Source organism: Haematobia irritans, chromosome 2, assembly GCF_050003625.1.
Source record: "Haematobia irritans isolate KBUSLIRL chromosome 2, ASM5000362v1, whole genome shotgun sequence".
Classification (NCBI taxonomy): domain Eukaryota; kingdom Metazoa; phylum Arthropoda; class Insecta; order Diptera; family Muscidae; genus Haematobia; species Haematobia irritans.
In genome coordinates this window covers 141,379,644-141,398,764 of record NC_134398.1, presented here as the reverse complement: position 1 = coordinate 141,398,764, position 19,121 = coordinate 141,379,644, and the positions used below count along the sequence as shown (strand labels likewise).

General features: G+C 31.2%; 1 protein-coding gene across 2 annotated transcripts in view; it reads right to left on the bottom strand.

Moving 5' to 3' along the window:
* The window catches only part of LOC142226362 (ATP-binding cassette sub-family G member 4-like), a 244,988-nt gene that overhangs the window by 19,982 nt on the left and 205,885 nt on the right, over positions 1 to 19,121 (bottom strand). The window contains exons 1-2 of one of the 2 annotated variants that reach the window (XM_075296342.1): positions 6,503 to 7,920; positions 948 to 1,253 (exon numbers count right to left, since the gene is read on the bottom strand). In XM_075296342.1, the coding sequence (XP_075152457.1) occupies positions 948 to 1,253; positions 6,503 to 7,425 (1,229 nt within the window). In that variant the 5' untranslated portion in view covers positions 7,426 to 7,920. Of the gene's footprint in view, positions 1 to 947; positions 1,254 to 6,502; positions 7,921 to 19,121 lie in introns of those variants that run through there. The other variant, XM_075296343.1, reaches the window with a different exon arrangement.

Here is a 19,121-nt window from a genome sequence, read left to right as displayed (position 1 = left end):
CTCTATGTGCAGTGAAACTATCAATCAATTATCAGAATAAATGTGGATTGCCTTAAAAACTGAACTAATTTGAAAGTGGCACAACTTGGTAAAAGGGTGGCACAAAATTGTAAGAGGTATGAAATTTAATAGCACAAATGTGTCAATACTTGAAAAAAGTGGGCAATTTGCCACTACAGCTGCAAAATGGTAACACAGCTAGTAATTTATATTGATTTCAACAAATGGACAAACAAACGGAAGACAAATTTCGCAAAATTAATAAAAAGGATACATAGTTGAGTTGACAAACTAATATTTCGATGTTTTTAACGATCGAAAAAAAATATGATTATATCTCTAATCCTATTGTAAAAAGGAAAGGAAGACCATTTGAAAATTTTTGCTTTATCTAAATTTTCATATTTTCTCGTTATCCATTTAATATTCAAATTCGCTCACCCATAATATATTCGGCATACATTATATGTCAGAGAGAATAAAAACACAAGAGGACGAAAATTTCTTTTCTACAAAAACAACAAATGTCAACCATATAGATGTCGCACAATGCCTGCAGCTTTGGTATTATCGAATTGTTTATAAAGGCATCGGCAGTTATAATTTCAAATTGTCTGCCAAAAAAATTGAATGGAATGAAAACATTTATAAAAAAGAACATTTGTTACTACAAAGTAAGTTTTAAATCCTATTTTCTTTACGTTTCGCAGAAAACTGAACTGGGTGACGCCGACACAAACTGTATGATATTTGAGAGAAGTGCCGACAAAATTTGCATGATATTAGATAAATTTTCCTCACGGCTGCCACCTACAGACACAGTTTCGTTTCACAGTTTTGTTCTCTTGTGTTTTTATTCTCTCTGTATATGTATGTAGATGAATATGTATGCGAACAAGTTTTTTTTTGAAATTTTTTTTTTTAATTTTATTTTATTGCATACTTACTTATATCCTGCTAAAATATTCATCAGTGTACTTTTGCCCGCACCCGACGGTCCCATTATGGCTGTCAGCTCACCATTACGAAATTTACCCGATACACCTTTGAGTATTGTCTTAAAGCCACGCCGTCTACCCTCCGATACGGAATAGGAAATCTCTGTAAATTCAATATCGACCGGTGGCCTCTGTGGCAGATGCGATAGGGATACGGTGCCCTTTTTCTGACCATTTGGACTGCAGCTATTTTGTATTTTAGGCGCCAGTATATGATTGCCGGATATAATGCCATTGCACAAATTATTTTGTGAGCTGAAAAGAAGCACAGAAAGAGAAATAGAAAAATTGTAAGAATGATGCGATTATAAATAAAATAAATTTCCATAATAAAAAACAAAAAACAAAAGACATATGCTTAGACTGGACACGACCACAGAGAAAAAGTTATTATTCTTATTTATTATTTTATTTATTTTTATTTTTTGTTTGAAAATTTTTATTCTTTATAAATCACACCATTTTCCATCGATGACAATAAATTAATTTTTTTATTGACAGAAGGACAAGGGCAATGTTCAAGAGATCTATAAATCTACATAAACTTAAAGAATTCTCTTTGTTAATTTTACTATTCTTCGTGAATTCTTCATTAAAATAACGAAATTTTCATTCATTTTCGTAAATTTTACGAAGAACATTTTACGAATATACGAAACCTCTACGAAATATTCTACATTAACTTTTCTTCGTAAAAAGTTCGTACTTTTAACGAAACTTTCTTCAAATTTCATGAATTTTGAAGAAGTTTTTACGAATATTTTACGAAACATTCTGCGTTAAAATTTCTTCATAAAAAGTACGAAACATTTTCTTTGAAATAACGAAGAAGTTTCATTGAAGTTGTAAAATTTCCGTTCACGGCAATAAATTGTCTTTTATAATGTGCTTGAGTGTATTCCTTTATTCTATTTTTTTTATGTTTATTGTTTATGTCTATGCTACTTCTCATTTGGGTGATAGTGCGCTATGAATAAAAGTGAAGCAATAAAACTAAAAATTATTCAAAAACTTAAGATGTAAAGTAGTGATGCCATTTTTCACTTTTGTACTACAACCAAATGCACTTTCGACTATAATTTTTTTTTCTAAAAGTTCGAACCTTTTTGAAAAAAAGTACGAAAATTTTTCATAAAAAGTACGAAACATTTTGAAAAAAAGAACGAAATTGTTTCATAAAAAGTACGAATATTTTTCATAAAAAGTACGAAGATTCTTCATAAAAAGTACGTATTTTTTTCTTACAAACTACGAAGTTTATTTGCTTGTAAAACCATGACAAATTTCGTACTTTTAACGAATTTTTCGTTCTTTTTACGAAGAAAATTCTTTCGGTGTAGACGATGAGGTACATATTTCTACGAAATATGTACTTTTAGGTACTCAGATGGTACTAAATAGTAAGTCTCATTAAAAATCGAACAAAATCTGCATAGGAATAGGTGGTGAGACATAGATGTATAATACCGTGGAACTTTTCAACATTTAAAAGTAACTTTTAAATATTGAAATATTTAGTCCAATTAAATGGTATTTAATTGGACTAAATGGTACCACATATCGAATAGCAATTATAAGCGTGGTAAAATTTAGTTTATATGGAATGGAAAAATTCAAAATACACTAGGAATTGAAATTGAAACAAAAATATACAAAAAATACCACTTAGTACAAATTGCACAAAATGTACCAAATGGTACAAAAACATACAATTTTATACGAAGCGACATATTTGTGTTGTGCGCTTAGCTTCAAAATCCAAGTTGTAATATTATCCACATATTTTTTGGATTTGCTAGGAATTTAATATAGAACTTTATCGTTTGATTTAATTTTGATTTTTGGTTTGATTTGGGACCCCATTCTCTTCTTGTACATTCCGGGTCAATAGCTTAATTACTCCATGAAGTTAATAGCAATCTCTATAGATGATCATACCTGACCCTTTATTAATTTATGAAACTTCTTTTTTTTTTTTGTATCGAAAACTTTTTTTTTTTTGTAAATTTATCCAGAATAATTATTCTTCACTTTTAAGTACCAGATGGTGGGACCGTGAATGTTTTGAGATGTCGTGTCGTACAAAACGTATCAAATAGCACAATTTTGTAAAAACCTTACCGAATAATAATACAATAAATTCGTATCTATCATGTATGAATGATATATGAGGATATTTTTAAATTGTACATATCATAGTACTACAATAGCAGAAAACGTACTATGGGGTACAATTTAGTATATACGGATCGGAATAAGACACAAACTAGCAAGATTAGTTCTTGTTATGTATACATTAAGAAAAGAATTTAAAAAAAAAATACAAAAATACCACCTAGTACACATAATAATACTAAATTGTACCAAAACGTACCGCCTGGTATGAATGCTAAATACCAAATGTTAGGAACACAAAAAATACAACTTTGTATAAGGGGGCAGATATGTGTGGTACAAACTTTCAGTACAGAATGTTAGGACCATGAAACATGTTTTTGGGTGTCCAAAAACCAATAGTACATTTAGGCAGAAAAATCGTACCAAATATATAAAATAGGACTATTTTGTAAAAACCCTACGGATATAACAAGATGCATAAAATTTTGAATAAATTGCATGTATTACGAATTTGTACATAACATAGAACTATAATAGCAGAAAACGTACCATGTGGTACCATTTAGTATATAAGGAACGAAAGAATACACAAACTAGCAACATAAGTTTTTGTTATGCACACACTAAGATAGTAAATTAAAAAAAATACAAAAATACCACTTAGTACCCATAATACTAAATTGTACCAAAAATTGTACATGATATAGTACTATAATAGCAGAAAATGTACAATGTGGTACCATTTAGTATATACGGAACGGAAGAAGACTCAACCTAGCAATATTGTTTTTTGTTATGTGTACACTAAGAAAATAAATTGAAAACCATTAGAAAAATACCACCTAGCACACAAAACTAAATTGTACATAAATGTACCAAATGGTACGTAACCTACAACATTGTACAAAGCGGCATATTTGAAATATTGCAAATATGTCGCTCATCTTTCAAAGATCTATGATGATATTTTTTTCCCATTTTTTCGATTTACTAGGAATTTGATATAGAAAATTATCGCTTCATTTAATTTTCGTTTTTGCTAGGACCCCATTCCCTCCTAGTGCATTCAGGGTCAACAGCTCCTTTATTTCATGAAGGCAATAGTAATCTCTATAGATGGTCAAACCTGACACTTTATCTATTTATAAAAACTTCCTTTTTTAAATCGAAATTCTTTTTGAAAATTTATCTAGAATGAGTATCCTTTACAAAAATCGTACGATACGTATCAAATAGGACAATTTTGTAAAAGCCTTACCGAGGGAACTGAATTCATGAAATTTTCAATAAATTCGGAGCATATGAAGATTTTTGTTTTGTTTTTAGATGTGCGAAAACCAATCGTGCAGTTAGGTAGAAAAATCGTACCAAATGTATCAAATAGGACAATTTAGTAAAAGACCTACGGAAGTAACAAAATTTATGCAATTTGGAATAAATTGCATGAGGAGCATATGAAGAAATTTTTCTTACGACATTGTAAATGACATAGTACTATAAAACGTACCCTGTAGTATTATTTAATATATACGGAACGGAAGAAGACACAAACTAGCAAGATTAGTTTTTGTTATGAGCACACTAAAAAAGTAAATTTAAAAAAAATTTAACAAATTTACAAAACTACAAAAATACCACCTAGTACATATAATACTAAATTGTACCTAAACGTACCAACTGCTATCAGCGCTAAATACCGAATGTTAGGAACTCAAAGCCTACGAATTTGTACGAAACAACAGATATGCATGGTACAAACTTTCAGTACAAAATGTTAGGAGCCACCGTAGTGCAATGGTTAGCATGCCCGTCTTGCATACACAAGGTCGTGGGTTCGATTCCTGCTTCGACCGAACACCAAAAAGTTTTTCAGCGGTGGATTATCGCAACTCAGTAAGGCTGGTTGCATTTCTGAGGGCTTCAAAGATTCTCTAAGTGGTTTCACTACAATGTGGAACGCCGTTCGGACTCGGCTATAAAAAGGAGGTCCCTTGTCATTGAGCTTAACATGGAACCGGGCAGCACTAAGTGATAAGACGAGATGTTCACCAATGTGGTATCCCAATGAACTGAATAGTCTAAGTTAACCCGATACATCGGGCTGCCACCTAACCTAACCTAGGATTCTGAAGCATGTTTTTGGATGTCCAAGTAAGGTACAAAAATCGTACAAAACTTATTAAATAAGACAATTTTGTAAAAACGCTATGAAAGTAGCAAGGTTCATGAAATTTTCAATAAATTTGTGTCTATCATGAATGAAGGGCATATAAAGAAATTTTTATTACGAAATTGTACATAAAATAGTACTATAACAGCAGAAAACGTACCATGTGGTACCATTTAGAATAACCGGATCGGAATAATAAGACACAAATTAGCAAGATTTTGTCATGTGTACACTATGAAAGTAAATTGAAACAAAATGTACAAAAATACAACACATAAATCTAAATTGTACCCAAACGTACTAAGTGGTAACAATGCGAAATACCGGATTTTACCACAACAAAACATACAAATTTGAATGAAGCGACAGATTTACCGGGTACGAACTTTCAGTACAGAATGTTAAGACTATGGAGCATGTTTTTGAATGCCCACAAACCAATCGTATAGTTAGGTACAAAAATCGTACAAAACTTATTAAAAAGGGCAATTTTTTTAAAGCCCTACGGAAATAGATTCATAAAAATTTTAATAAGTTTATGTCTGTCATGCATGAGGGGGATATGAAGAAATTTTTTTTACGAAATTGTACATGATATAGTACTATAATAGCAGAAAATGTACCATGTGGTACCATTTACTATATACGGAACGGAAGAAGATACAAACTAGCAAGTTCAGTTTTTGTTATGTAAACATTAAAAATGTAAATTGAAAGAAAATGTGCAAAAATCTAGCCTAGTACACATAACTAAATTTTACAAAAACGTACCAAATGGTACAAAACCTACAATTTTGTACGAAGTGACATATTTCAAATATTTGTTAATCTTCCAAATCCCTGTAATGATAATAATCCCACGTTTTTTGTATTTGCTAGGAATTTAATATAGAATTTTAAAATTTCATTTAATTTTTTTTTTCTGAAACCCTTTTCCTTCCTTGTGCATTCATTATTCCATGAAGTCAATAACAATCTCTATAGATGGTCAAACCTGATACTTTATGCATTAATGAAACTTCTTTTTTTTAAATCGAAAACGTCTTTTTTTGCTTTTTTGGTTAATCTATCTATAATAATTATCCTTCACTTTTAATGGCTTTTGAAAGTTAACAAGTGTTCTGACCTCACTTACCACACACATTTTCACTTCGCAACAAACAGTCAACCTTAATACCTCATACGTAGGTATGTACATATATATCCCTGAACTTACTTTTGTGCCTTGAACCAAGCTCGACGTTTTTGTGTCCCATGGTCAATGGACTGGCCAGCAGTTGAATCCTTTGTCGCCTGTTGGTATTGCTGTTGCATTTGGTTATCATTGAGAGTTGACTCTTGTGGTGATACTGAAGTGGTCACATAACCATTCTTGGTCACCACTGTTTGTAGATAGGATGTGGGACGTACTGCACCCACTGCAGGTGTGTGGGTCTGTTGTGCTGATATTCCATAAGGCTGTTGCTTTAAATTACATTTACTATCATTAACTGGATCTCTATAGATGTGGGCATAAGCAGAATGGCGTCTTAATTGTATATCACTTCCGTGTAGTGGTGGTGCTGCTGGTGGTGGTAGTGGCTGATGCTGAGCTGGTGCCTCATATTGCAAACTTATATGTGTGGTCCTTGCTAGATTTTTTCGAACTTTTGTGGCAGGTAATGGTAAAGTTTTTGCCATGGCCTTTGTTGGTGACAAACTATCATGGTCAAAATCATCATCAGCTTTAGTCCTATTGGATTGCTGGGCAGGTGCATGGACACGAATAGGAAACTGGGAAATGGCCGAGTTAGGATTGGAGGAGGAGGCATTATCAATAAATGCTGTATTCAAAATACCACCTTCACAATCCAAGTGTATACGTAAGGCTGGAAGTGATTGTTCCTGGCTAGATGTTTGCCGCAACGATGTTGTGGTGGCCGCTCCCACCGTAGTTGTGGTGGTAGTCGATGTACATTGGCTATTGATCCGGGAAGCAGGTATTGCACTATATTTGGCATGAGCCGTTTTGCAAGCATTCACCACTAAATGGGCATTACTGTCGGCACTATTGCAACGCGATAGGGAAAGTAACGATTTATCTTGGGTACTGCTGGACTCTTGAGATTCCTCCGAAGAGTTTTTTTGTATGGTGGTCATATTTTTTTTATTTTGCGATTTTCAATTAAATTTTGTTTTACTATATTTCCATATTTTGGATTTTATAAAAAAAATATTTTATTTCATTTATTCCGTTTTTTTTTTGTGTAGAAGCCTTCACTTTACTTGTTACCTCCTCAAATTCAATATCACGAATACCTTGTTTGATTCATCCAAAGTCCGTGCCAGAATATAATCAAAATCTAAGTTTTAGTTTCTCATGTCAAGTGACCATTTGGCTTATCAGTTAAATCGTTTAACATCGAATTATTTTTAAATTTTATTTCTAATTGTTTTTTGTTTGTGAGACGTTTTGATTATGGCATAATGGCCATATGTTGGTCTTTTTGTTTTGTTTTTTTTCTTCATTCCATTACATTACATCTCAAGAAGCAGAGGATGACAGCGTCGATGCTCTCATACTCTATTTTTCGTTATAGCATTTTCTAATGAAACTTGTAAAGCGTATTATTATCGCTATTATTGAAATGTCTTTAGACAAATTTGCGTCTCTCATTAAATTTAAGTGCCTTTAAGCTAAACAGCTTTTTGACGTTTGTCCATATTGCTTTGAAAGGGAAATCAAATCCTTAATTACATGTTGCTTTATTTAATTTAATTTTTATTAAATTTCGTTTCATTTCATTTCGTTGTATTTCATTTCATTTCATTTTTATTTTATTTTATTTTATTTTTCTATGTGACTTAATTAATTTTCATTTCATTTCATTTCATTTCATTTCTACTTTGTATTGTTTTACTTCATTTTATGTTTTTTTTTTTTTTTTAATTTTATTGTATTGCGTTTTATTTTGTTTTGTTTTGTTTTAATTTATTTTATTTTATTTTAATTTAGTTTATTTTATAAAATTTAATTTTATTTTATTTCATTTGATGAATTATTATTTTTCATAACATAATTATTTCATCTATAATATATATATATATATATATATATATATATATATATATATATATATATATATATATATATATATATATATATATATTTTTTTTTTTATGTAATTGTATTTTATTTAATTTCACTTCAATTCATTTCATTACATAACTTAATACAAAATAGATGATCAAATAAATTAATTTAATAAAACAAATTTGTTAGAATGGTATTTATCAAAAAATTATTTTGTTATGAAATAATTCATATCTATAATCACTAAATTTTTGTTTTGATAAATAGTTTACTACCATTTTATTTTGGTTTTGTATTTTATTTCATGCATTTTTATTTTAAGTATTTTTAGTTTTCATAACATAGTTATAAATAAAATGTTTTTGCTTTCATTTTAATTACTTCAATTTAATTTTTAATTTTTATATTTTATTTTATTTTAATTAAGTTAATTTAATTTTATTTTATTTTATTCAGTTTTATTTTATTTTATTTTTTTAGTATAATTATTTACAATAAAATATTTTTTATAAATAATATACTACCAATTTATTTTACTTTATTTCATTTTTATACCCTTCACCACTACTGTGGTACAGGGTATAATAAGTTTGTGCATTTGTATGTAACGCCAAGAAGGAGTAATCATAGACCAACCTTTTAGTATACGGATCGGCTTAGAATTAAATTCTGAGTCGATTTAGCGATGTCCGTCTGTCTGTCTATTGATGTATTTTTGTGTGCAAAGTACAGCTCGCAGTTTTAGTCCGATTGTCCTAAAATTTGGTATAGGGTCCTGTTTCGGCTCAAAGACGATCCCTGTTGATTTTGGAAAAAATCGGTTCAGATTTAGATATAGCTGCCATATATATTTATACCCGATCTGGTCATAATTGGCGTGTTTATCAACCGATGTTCTTCAAATTCAGTACATCCGAATATTTTATTAGTCTCGCAAAATTTGCAAAATATCAGCCAAATCGGTTCAGATTAAGATATAGCTCCCATATATATCTTTCGTCCGGTTTGGACTTATATGGCCTCAGAAGCCATAGTTTTGCAGTGATTTGCTTCAAATTTTGCACAAAGGGTACGTTTAATGGTACGGTTATATGTGCCAAATTTGGTTAAAATCGGTTCAGATTTAGATATAGCTCCCATATATAACTTTCGTCCAATTTGAACTTATATGGCCTCAAAAGCCAGAGTTTTGCCGTGACTTGCTTCAAATTTTGCACATGGAGTACTTTTAATAGTTTCTGGTTGACATCGGTTCAGATTTACATATAGCTCCCATATATATATATATATATATATATATATATATATATATATATATATATATATATATATATATATATATATATATATATATATATATATATATATATATATATATATATATATATATATATATATATATATATATATATATATATATATATATATATATATATATATATCTTTCGCGCGACTTAGACTTATATGGCCTCAAAAGCCAGAGTTGTACTGTGAATTGCTTCAAATTTTGCACAAACGGTACGTTTAATGATAGTGTTATGTGTGCCAAATTTGGTTAAAATCGGTTCAGATTTACATATAGCTCCCATATATATCTTTCGTCCGATTTGAACTTATATGCCCTTAAAAGCCAGAGTTTTGCCGTGACTTGCTTCAAATTGTGCATATGGAGTACGTTTAATAGTATCGGTAAGTTTGCCTAATTTGGTTGAAATCGGTTCAGATTTAGATATAGCTCCCATATATATATTTCGCCCGACTCATATGACCACGGAGGCCAAAGTTATACTCCCATTTTCGTGAAATTTTGCAGAGATAGCAGAATTATTATTCTAACTATGTATGTCAAATTTAGTCAAAATCGGTTCAGATTATATATACCTCCCATATATACGTACACCAGAGTTGGGGAAATATGGTAGACTGCTTCATATTTTATACACATTTTCTATGGGATTTTCCTCCAGTTAACGTTAGCCAATTTAAATTTGAATTCTAGAGATTTTCTAGACGTACAAAAAATTGTCTCCATTATAAGTATTTGTATCTGAAAATTCAAACCTTTATAACATATAGCTCCCAGCAAATTTGAAGTAGTTGAGATGGTAACACAAATGTTAGTCTATATAGTGGTGAAGGGTATAATATAGTCGGCCCCGTCTGACTTTAGACTTTATTTACTTGTTTTTATACCCACCACCATAAAATGGTGACGGGGGTATAATAAGTTTGTCATTCCGTTTGTAACACATCGAAATATCGATTTCCGACTATATAAAGTATATATATTCTTGATCAGGGAGAAATTCTAAGACGATATAAGCATGTCCGTCTGTCTGTCTGTCTGTTGTAATCACGCTACAGCCTTCAATAACGGCGCTATCGTCCCCAAATTTGGCCCAGATTAGTTTTTTGTTTGCAGGCAGGTCAAGTTCGAAGATGGGCTATATCGGTCCAAGTTTTGATATAGTCCCCATATAAATCGACCTCCCGATTTGGGGTCTTGGGCCTATAAAAACCGTATTTTTTATCAGATTTGCCTGAAATTGTAAATCCAGAGGTATTTTGGGACCATAAAGAGGTGTGAATCGAAAATGGTCCGTATCGGTCCATGTTTTGATATAGCCCCCGTATAGACCGATCTCCCGATTCTGCTTCTTAGGCGTCTAGAAACAGTATTTTCTATCCGATTTGTCTGAAATTGAAAATCTAGAGGTATTTTAGGACCATAAGGAAGTGTGTCGAAAATGGTCCGTATCGGTCCATGTTTTGATATAGCCCCCATATAGACCGATCTCCCGATTTTGCTTCTTGGTCGTCTAGAAACTATATTTACCATCCGATTTGCCTGAAATTGGAAATCTAATGGTATTGTAGGACTATAAAGGGGTGTGTCGAAAATGGTCCTTATCGGTCCATGTTTTGGTATAGCCCCCATATAGACCGATCTCCCGATTTTGCTTCTTGCGCGTCTAGAAACAGTATTTTCTATCCGATTTGTATGAAATTGAAAATCTAGAGGTATTTTGGGACCATAAAGAGGTGAGTCGAAAATGGTCCGTATCGGTCCATGCTTTGATATAGCCTCTACATAAACCAACCTCCCGATTTGGAGTCTTGGGCATATAAAAACCGTAGTTTTTATCCAATTTGCCTGAAATTGGAAATATAGAGGTATTTGAGGACCATAAAAAAGTGTGCCGAAAATGGTGCCCATCGGTCCATGTTTTGGTATAGCCCCCATATAGACCGAATCCCGATTTTGCTTCTAGGGCTTCTAGAAACTATATTTACAATACGATTTGCCTGAAATTGGAAATCTAGAGGTATTTGAGGACCATAAAAAGGTGTGCCGAAAATGGTGCTCATCGGTGTGCCGAAAATGGTGCTCATGGGACATTAGAAAGGTGTGCCGAAAATGGTGCCCATCGGTCCATGTTTTGGTATAGCCCCCATATACACCGATCTCCCGTCTTTATTTCTTGGGCTTCTAGAATCCGTAGTTTTTATCCGATTTGCTGGAAATTAGTAATCTATAATGAAATTTTAGACAAACGAAATTTCCTTTTCTTATAAAGTATTTTCGTTTATTCAACTCTAAAATTCTCTAAAATAGCAGGCGCACTGATCATGAAAATTGCTTCAAACTGAAAGTAAAATTTCCAGATTTTACTCATCGTATTTATTTAAATAATGGCGGAAAAAATCTACAGATTTAAGATTTCAAATCAAGGCGTAATTTAATCATATCCTCGATATGTTTATAATTTCTCAAAAATTCAAACAAAATTGGTAGAATCTTTAAAGTTTTTCTTCGGGAGCTGACTGCCTTGGGAGAAGATTTGTCATCAAACACCCTACAATTCTATATAGTATCAAGTAACCCACTACGACGAAGAGTTTTCAAAGTAAACTATCATATTTATTTCATGGTGGTGGGTATTTAAAATTCGGCCCGGCCGAATTTACTGCTTTATATACTTGTTATAAATAATTTACTACCAATTTATTTTACTTTATTTAATTTTTATTTTTTATACCCTCCACCATAGGGTTGGAGGAGCAAAATTCATCCGATCCGGTTGAAATTTGGAACATGGTGTTAGAATCGGTTCATAATCATGGTTGCCACTCGAGCCAAAAATAATCTACCAAAATTTTATTTTTATAGAAACATTGTCAAAATGTTATGTCTATAGAAAACTTTGTCAAAATTTTATTTCTATAAAAAATTTTGTCAAAATTTTATTTCTATAGAAAATTTTGCCAAAATTTTATTTCTATAGAAAATTTTGTCAAAATTTTATTTCTATAGAAAATTTTTTCCAAATTTTATTTCTATAGAAAATTTTTTCCAAATTTTACTTCTATAGAAAATGTTGTCAAAATTTTATTTCTATGGAAACTTTAAACTTAATTATATACGTATTTAATCGGCCTTTTTTAGTTTAATATATACCACGTATGGACTATGTGGTATATATTACGGTGTTAGGAAATGTTAAGATACCTTGCCATCGGCAAGTGTTACCGCAACCCAAGTAATTCGATTGTGGATGATAGTCTTCAGTAGAAGTTTCTACGCAATCCATGGTGGAGGGTACATAAGCTTCGGCCTGGCCGAACTTACGGCTGTATATACTTGCTTTTATAAATAATTTACTACATATTTATTTTACTTTATTTCATTTTTATTAGGATGGGGGTATTTAACACTGTCATTCCGTTTGTAACACATCGAAATATTGCTCTAAGACCCCATAAAGTATATATATTCTGGGTCGTGGTGAAATTCTGAGTCGATCTGAGCACGTCCGTCCGTCCGTCCATCCGTCCGTCCGTCTGTTGAAGTCACGCTAACTGCCGAACGAAACAAGCTATCGACTTGGAACTTGGCACAAGTAGTTGTTATTGATGTAGGTCGGATGGTATTGCAAATGGGCCATATCGGTCCACTTTTACGTATAGCCCCCATATAAACGGACCCCCAAATTTGGCTTGCGATTGCTCTAAGAGAAGCAAATTACATCCGATCCAGCTGAAATTTGGTACATAGTGTTAGTATATGGTCTCTAACAACCATGGAAAAATTGGCCCACATCGATTCATAATTATATATAACCCCCATATAAACCTATCCCCCGATTTGGCTTGCAGAACCTCTAAGAGAAGCAAATTTCATCCGATCCGGCTGAAATTTGGTACATGGTGTAAGTATATGGCCTCAAAAACCCATGCAAAAATTGGTCCACATCGGTCCATAATTATATATAGGCCCCATATAAACCGATCCCCAGATTTGACCTCCGGAGCACCTTGGAAGAGCAAAATTCATCCGATTCGGTTGAAATTTGGTACGTGATGTTAGTATATGGTCTATAACAATCATGCAGGAATTGGTCCATATCGGTCCATAATTATATATAGCCCCCATATAAACCGATCCCCAGATTTGACCTCCGGCGCCTTTTGGAGAAGCAAAATTCATCCGATCTGATTGAAATTTAGTACGTGATGTTAGTATATGGTCTCTAACAAGCATGCAGATATTGGTCCATATCGGTCTATTATTATATACAGCCCCCATATAAACCGGCCCCGAGATTTGGGTTTGAAGCCTCTTGGAGGAACAAATTTCATCCGAGTCAGTTGAAATTTGATACATTGTGCTAGTATATGGCCGGGAGCTACCGTGGTGTAATGGCTAGCATGCCCGCTTTGCATACACAAGGTCGTGGGTTCGATTCCTGCTTCGACCGAACACCAAAAAGTTTTTCAGCGGTGGATTATCCCACCTCAGTAATGCTGGTGAAATTTCTGAGGGTTTCCAAGCTCAAAGTTCTCTAAGTGGTTTCACTGCAATGTGGAACGCCGTTCGGACTCGGCTATAAAAAGGAGGTCCCTTCTCATTGAGCTTAACATGGAATCGGGCAGCACTCAGTGATAAGAGAGAAGTTCACCAATGTGGTATCACAATGGACTAAATAGTCTAAGTGAGCCTGATATATCGGGCTGCCACCTAACCTAACCTAACCTAGTATATGGCCGTTAACAGTCATGCATAACAAGGTCCATATCGGTCTATAGTTATATATAGCCCTCAGATAAATCGATCCCCAATCACACAAAAATTGGTCCATATCAAGTTCATAATTGTATATAGCCCCCACACAGAAAAAAATTTCACGACAATTTTTCCAATTAAAATTTTAATTGAGTTGTAAAAAATATTCAATTAAAAATTTAATTGATTCAACAAATTTTTTAATTGAAACAAAAATCAATTACTAAAATTAATGGTATCAATTAATTTTTTAATTGGAGCAATTAATTTTTTAATTGACCTTCAATTAATTTGTTAATTGATACTATCATTTCTGTGATTGAAGACATTTCAATTAAAAAATTAATTGAATCAATTAATTTCGTGATTGAATCAGAAAAAAAAATTTTTGTGTGCATAGAAGCCACCCCATATTTCAATACCGTGCAAAAGTCCATATCGATTCGTAATTATTTGTAGTCTTACCTATACATACCATTTTTGTTTAATATATACCACGTATGAACTAACTTACAACTTAGAAGACGATGTGATTGTGGATGACAGTCTTTCGTAGACGTTTCTACGCAATCCATGGTGGAGGTTACATAAGATTCGGCCTGGCTGAACTTACAGCCGTATATACTTGTTTTACTATAATTTATTTAATTTTATTGTATTTTTATCTTTTGATTTCATAATAAAAATTTGCTACCATTACTGTATTGCATTTTTTATTTATTTGATTTGATTTTAATTTAGTTCAATTTAGTATACTTTATTTTATTATATTTCATTTCATTATTTAATTTCATGAATTCTTTCTTCATTATAAAATGATTATAAATAAAATATTTTAGTTTTCATAAGTGGTTTACTACCATCTTATTTTTATACCCTCCACCATAGGATGGGGGTATATTTATTATACCCTCCACCATAGGATGGGGGTATATTTACTTTGCCATTCCGTTTGTAACACATCGAAATATTGCTCTGCGACCCCATAAAGTATATATATTCTGGGTCGTGGTGAAATTTTGAGTCGATCTAAGCATGTCCGTCCGTCCGTCCGTCCGTCCGTCTGTCCGTCTGTCCATCTGTCCGTCTGTCCGTCCGTCCGTCTGTCCGGCTGTCCGTCCGTCTGTGGAAATCACGCTAACTTCCGAACGAAACAAGCTATCGACTTGAAACTTGGCACAAGTAGTTGTTATTGATGTAGGTCGGATGGTATTGAAAATGGGCCATATCGGACCACGTTTACGTATAGCCCCCATATAAACCGATCCCCAAATTTGGCTTGGGGAGCCTCCCGGAGCAGCAAAATTCATCCGATCCGGTTGAAATTTGGTACGTGGTCTTAGTATACGGTCTCTAACAACCATGCAAAAATTGGTCCATATCGGTCCATAATTATATATAGCCCCCATATAAACCGATCCCCAGATTTGACCTCCGGAGCCTCTTGGAGGGGCAAAATTCATCCGATCCGATTGAAATTTGGTACCTGATGTTAGTATATGGTCTCTAACAACCATGCAAAAATTGGTCCATATCGGTCCATAATTATATATAGCCCCCATATAAACCGATCCCCAGATTTGACCTCCGGAGCCTCTTGGAAGAGCAAAATTCATCCGATCCAGTTGAAATTTGGTACATGGTGTTAGTATATGGTCTCTAACAACCATGCAAAAATTGGTCCATATCGGTCCATAATTATATATAGTTCCCATATAAACCGTCCCCAGATTTGACGCCTGAACCTCTTGGAGGAGCAAAAGTCATCCGATACGGTTGAAATTTGGTACATTTTGTCAATATATGGCCTCTAACAGCCATGTAAAAATTGGTCCATATCGGTCTTTAGTTATATATAGCCGATGACTTATTACACAAAAATTGGTCCATATCGCCAAAAATAATCTACCAAAACTTTATTTCCATAGAATATTTTGTCAAATTTTATTACTATAGAAAGTTTTGTCAAAATTTCATTTCTATAGAAAGTTTTGTCAAAAGTTTATTTCTATACAAATGTTTGTCAAAATTTTATTTCTATAGAAAATTTTGTCAAAATTTTATTTCTATAGAAAATTTTGTAATTGACCAAAACTTTATTTCCATAGAAAATTTTGTCAAATTTTATTACTATAGAAAGTTTTGTTAAAATTTCATTTCTATAGAAAGTTTTGTCAAAAGTTTATTTCTATAGAAATGTTTGTCAAAATTTTATTTCTATAGAAAATTTTGTAAAAAATTTATTTCTGTAGAAAATTTTGTCAACATTTTATTTCTATACAAAATTTTGTCAAAATTTTATTTCTATACAAAATTTTGTCAACATTTTATTTCTATAGAAATTTTTGTCAAAATTGTATTGCTATAGAAAATTTTGTCAACATTTTACTTCCATAGAAAATTTTGTCAACATTTTATTTCTATAGAAAATTTTGTCAAGTTTTTATTTCTATAGAAAATTTTGTCAAATCTTTATTTCTATAGAAAATTTTGTCAAAATTTTATTTCTATAGAAAATTTTGTCAAACTAGATTATATACGTATTTAATCGGCCTTTTCTTGTTTAATATATACCCCGTATGGGCTAACTTACCATTTAGAAGACAGTGTTAAAAAGTTTTACGATACCTTGCCATCGGCAAGTGTTATCGCAACCCAAGTAATTCGATTGTGGATGACAGCCTTTAGTAGAAGTTCCTACGCAATCCATGGTGGAGGGTACATAAGATTCGGCCTGGCCGAACTTACGGCCGTATATACTTGTTATTTCTTTATATTGTATTGTATTTTATTTTAATTTAGTATAATTTATTCTATTTTATTTTGTTTCACTTACAACTTTTTATTTTTTCATAGCATAAGTAGATAGTTTACAACTTTTTTATTTTATTTTATTTGGTAGATAGTTTACAACTTTTTTATTTTATTTTAGTTTATTTCATTTTTATTTTATTTTATTTTATTTTATTTTATTTTTTTTTTTTATTTTTATTTTATTTTTATTTTCTATTTCATTTTTTTGTGTTGTATTTTATTTTCGTTTAATTTTTTTATATTTCATTCCTATGTACTTTATTTCATTTCATGATTTTTTATTTTTTCAGAATAAAATATTTTTTTTTCGATTTTTGCGATGATTTTTTATTTTTTCATAATATAATTACTTCATAATGAAATATATTTTTTGCTATTAATAGTTTACTACCATTTTATTTTATTTGTCTTATTTTATTTTTGTATTTCATTATGGTATAAGTATGGCATTTTATCTTATTTATTTGTTATAACATAATCATAAATAAAACATTGTTTTTGTTTTTTAATAGTTTACTACGATTTTAGTTTATTTCATTTTATTTTGATTTATTTATTTTATTTTATTTTTTATTTCATTTTATCGTATTGTATTGTATTTTCGAATTTAGTTTATTTAATAAAACATATAAAAACGTAAATTTATTAGACTGGTAGTTATCTATTAATAAAAAAAAAAGATATTGGTATGAAATAATTCAAATCTATAATCACAAAATCCATTTACCAAGGTCATGCAAAATTTGATTAGAAAACCAGTTTGTTGTGTTTATGATAAGACTTAAATTTGAGAAACCCCATTGGTGTTCAATGGGAACAATCGATTGCCTAAATCACGTGTTTCGCAATAGAAGATAAATGAAAATAAATTTGGCCTAGAACTGGTAGTATTGGCACTCCGCAAATCGTACGTCTTTATTTTGTAAATAAGTAAAAAACATTTATCTATTTATTTATTTAAAAAATATATTAACTAAATAATTTTTTTTATTTTTCTAATTAAAAATATAATTGAAAAAATTTTTTATTTTTGAAAAAATATGTAAAAAAGCGGCTAAATCCTATAAACTCTTATAAACCTACAAGAAAATTATTTCATCTAAAAATATAATATTTATAAAAAAAATAATTTGTAATATAATAAATAACTTTCAATAATTTTTTTTTTGATAGATTCAATTAAAAAGTTAATTGATTTTTGTTGTCGTAGAAATTAATTAAGTTGTTTAGTCATGTATGTTTTTATTTCTAATTTCATTTAATTGCTGATATCATGTTTTTTATTAAAGCAATTTGAATTAAAAAATTACGATAATTGGATTAATTTATCAATTTCGTGATTGATTCAGAAAAAAAAATTTTATGGCAAATTAATTTTTTCGCATACTTTCTTGAATATGTATGTAGCTCTAAGAGTTTTCAATTTTGAAAGAATTTATGAGGAGGGTAATACTTTAGACTTTTGACTTTTTTCAAATTTTGAAAAAATACTCTTGTGATTGACTACCACACATTTCGACACTAAATCCAATTTTTTCCACTCACATATATTGCATTTCGCAGCCATGTGGTAATTGAACTTTTTCAATTACCTTCATTACAATCAGATTTGTAACATAGCCAATATCTTTGCTTTGTTTCGAGGTCGATGTCTTTTCAGTTTTAACGACTTTGTTTTTCTTTATTCGTAGTCGCCACATAAATGCAATTAATTTTTGAGGTTTTTGCCACTGACCAACGGTTCAATCATAGTCTATTCGATGTTTATATAAGTTTCACAAAGTTTAATCAAACAAAGACAAAGTCATACTACTTTTTGTATCACATGGAACAAATGAGTAATTTGATGACGGTATTATAGAGCACAAAGGATTTGCAATTGTG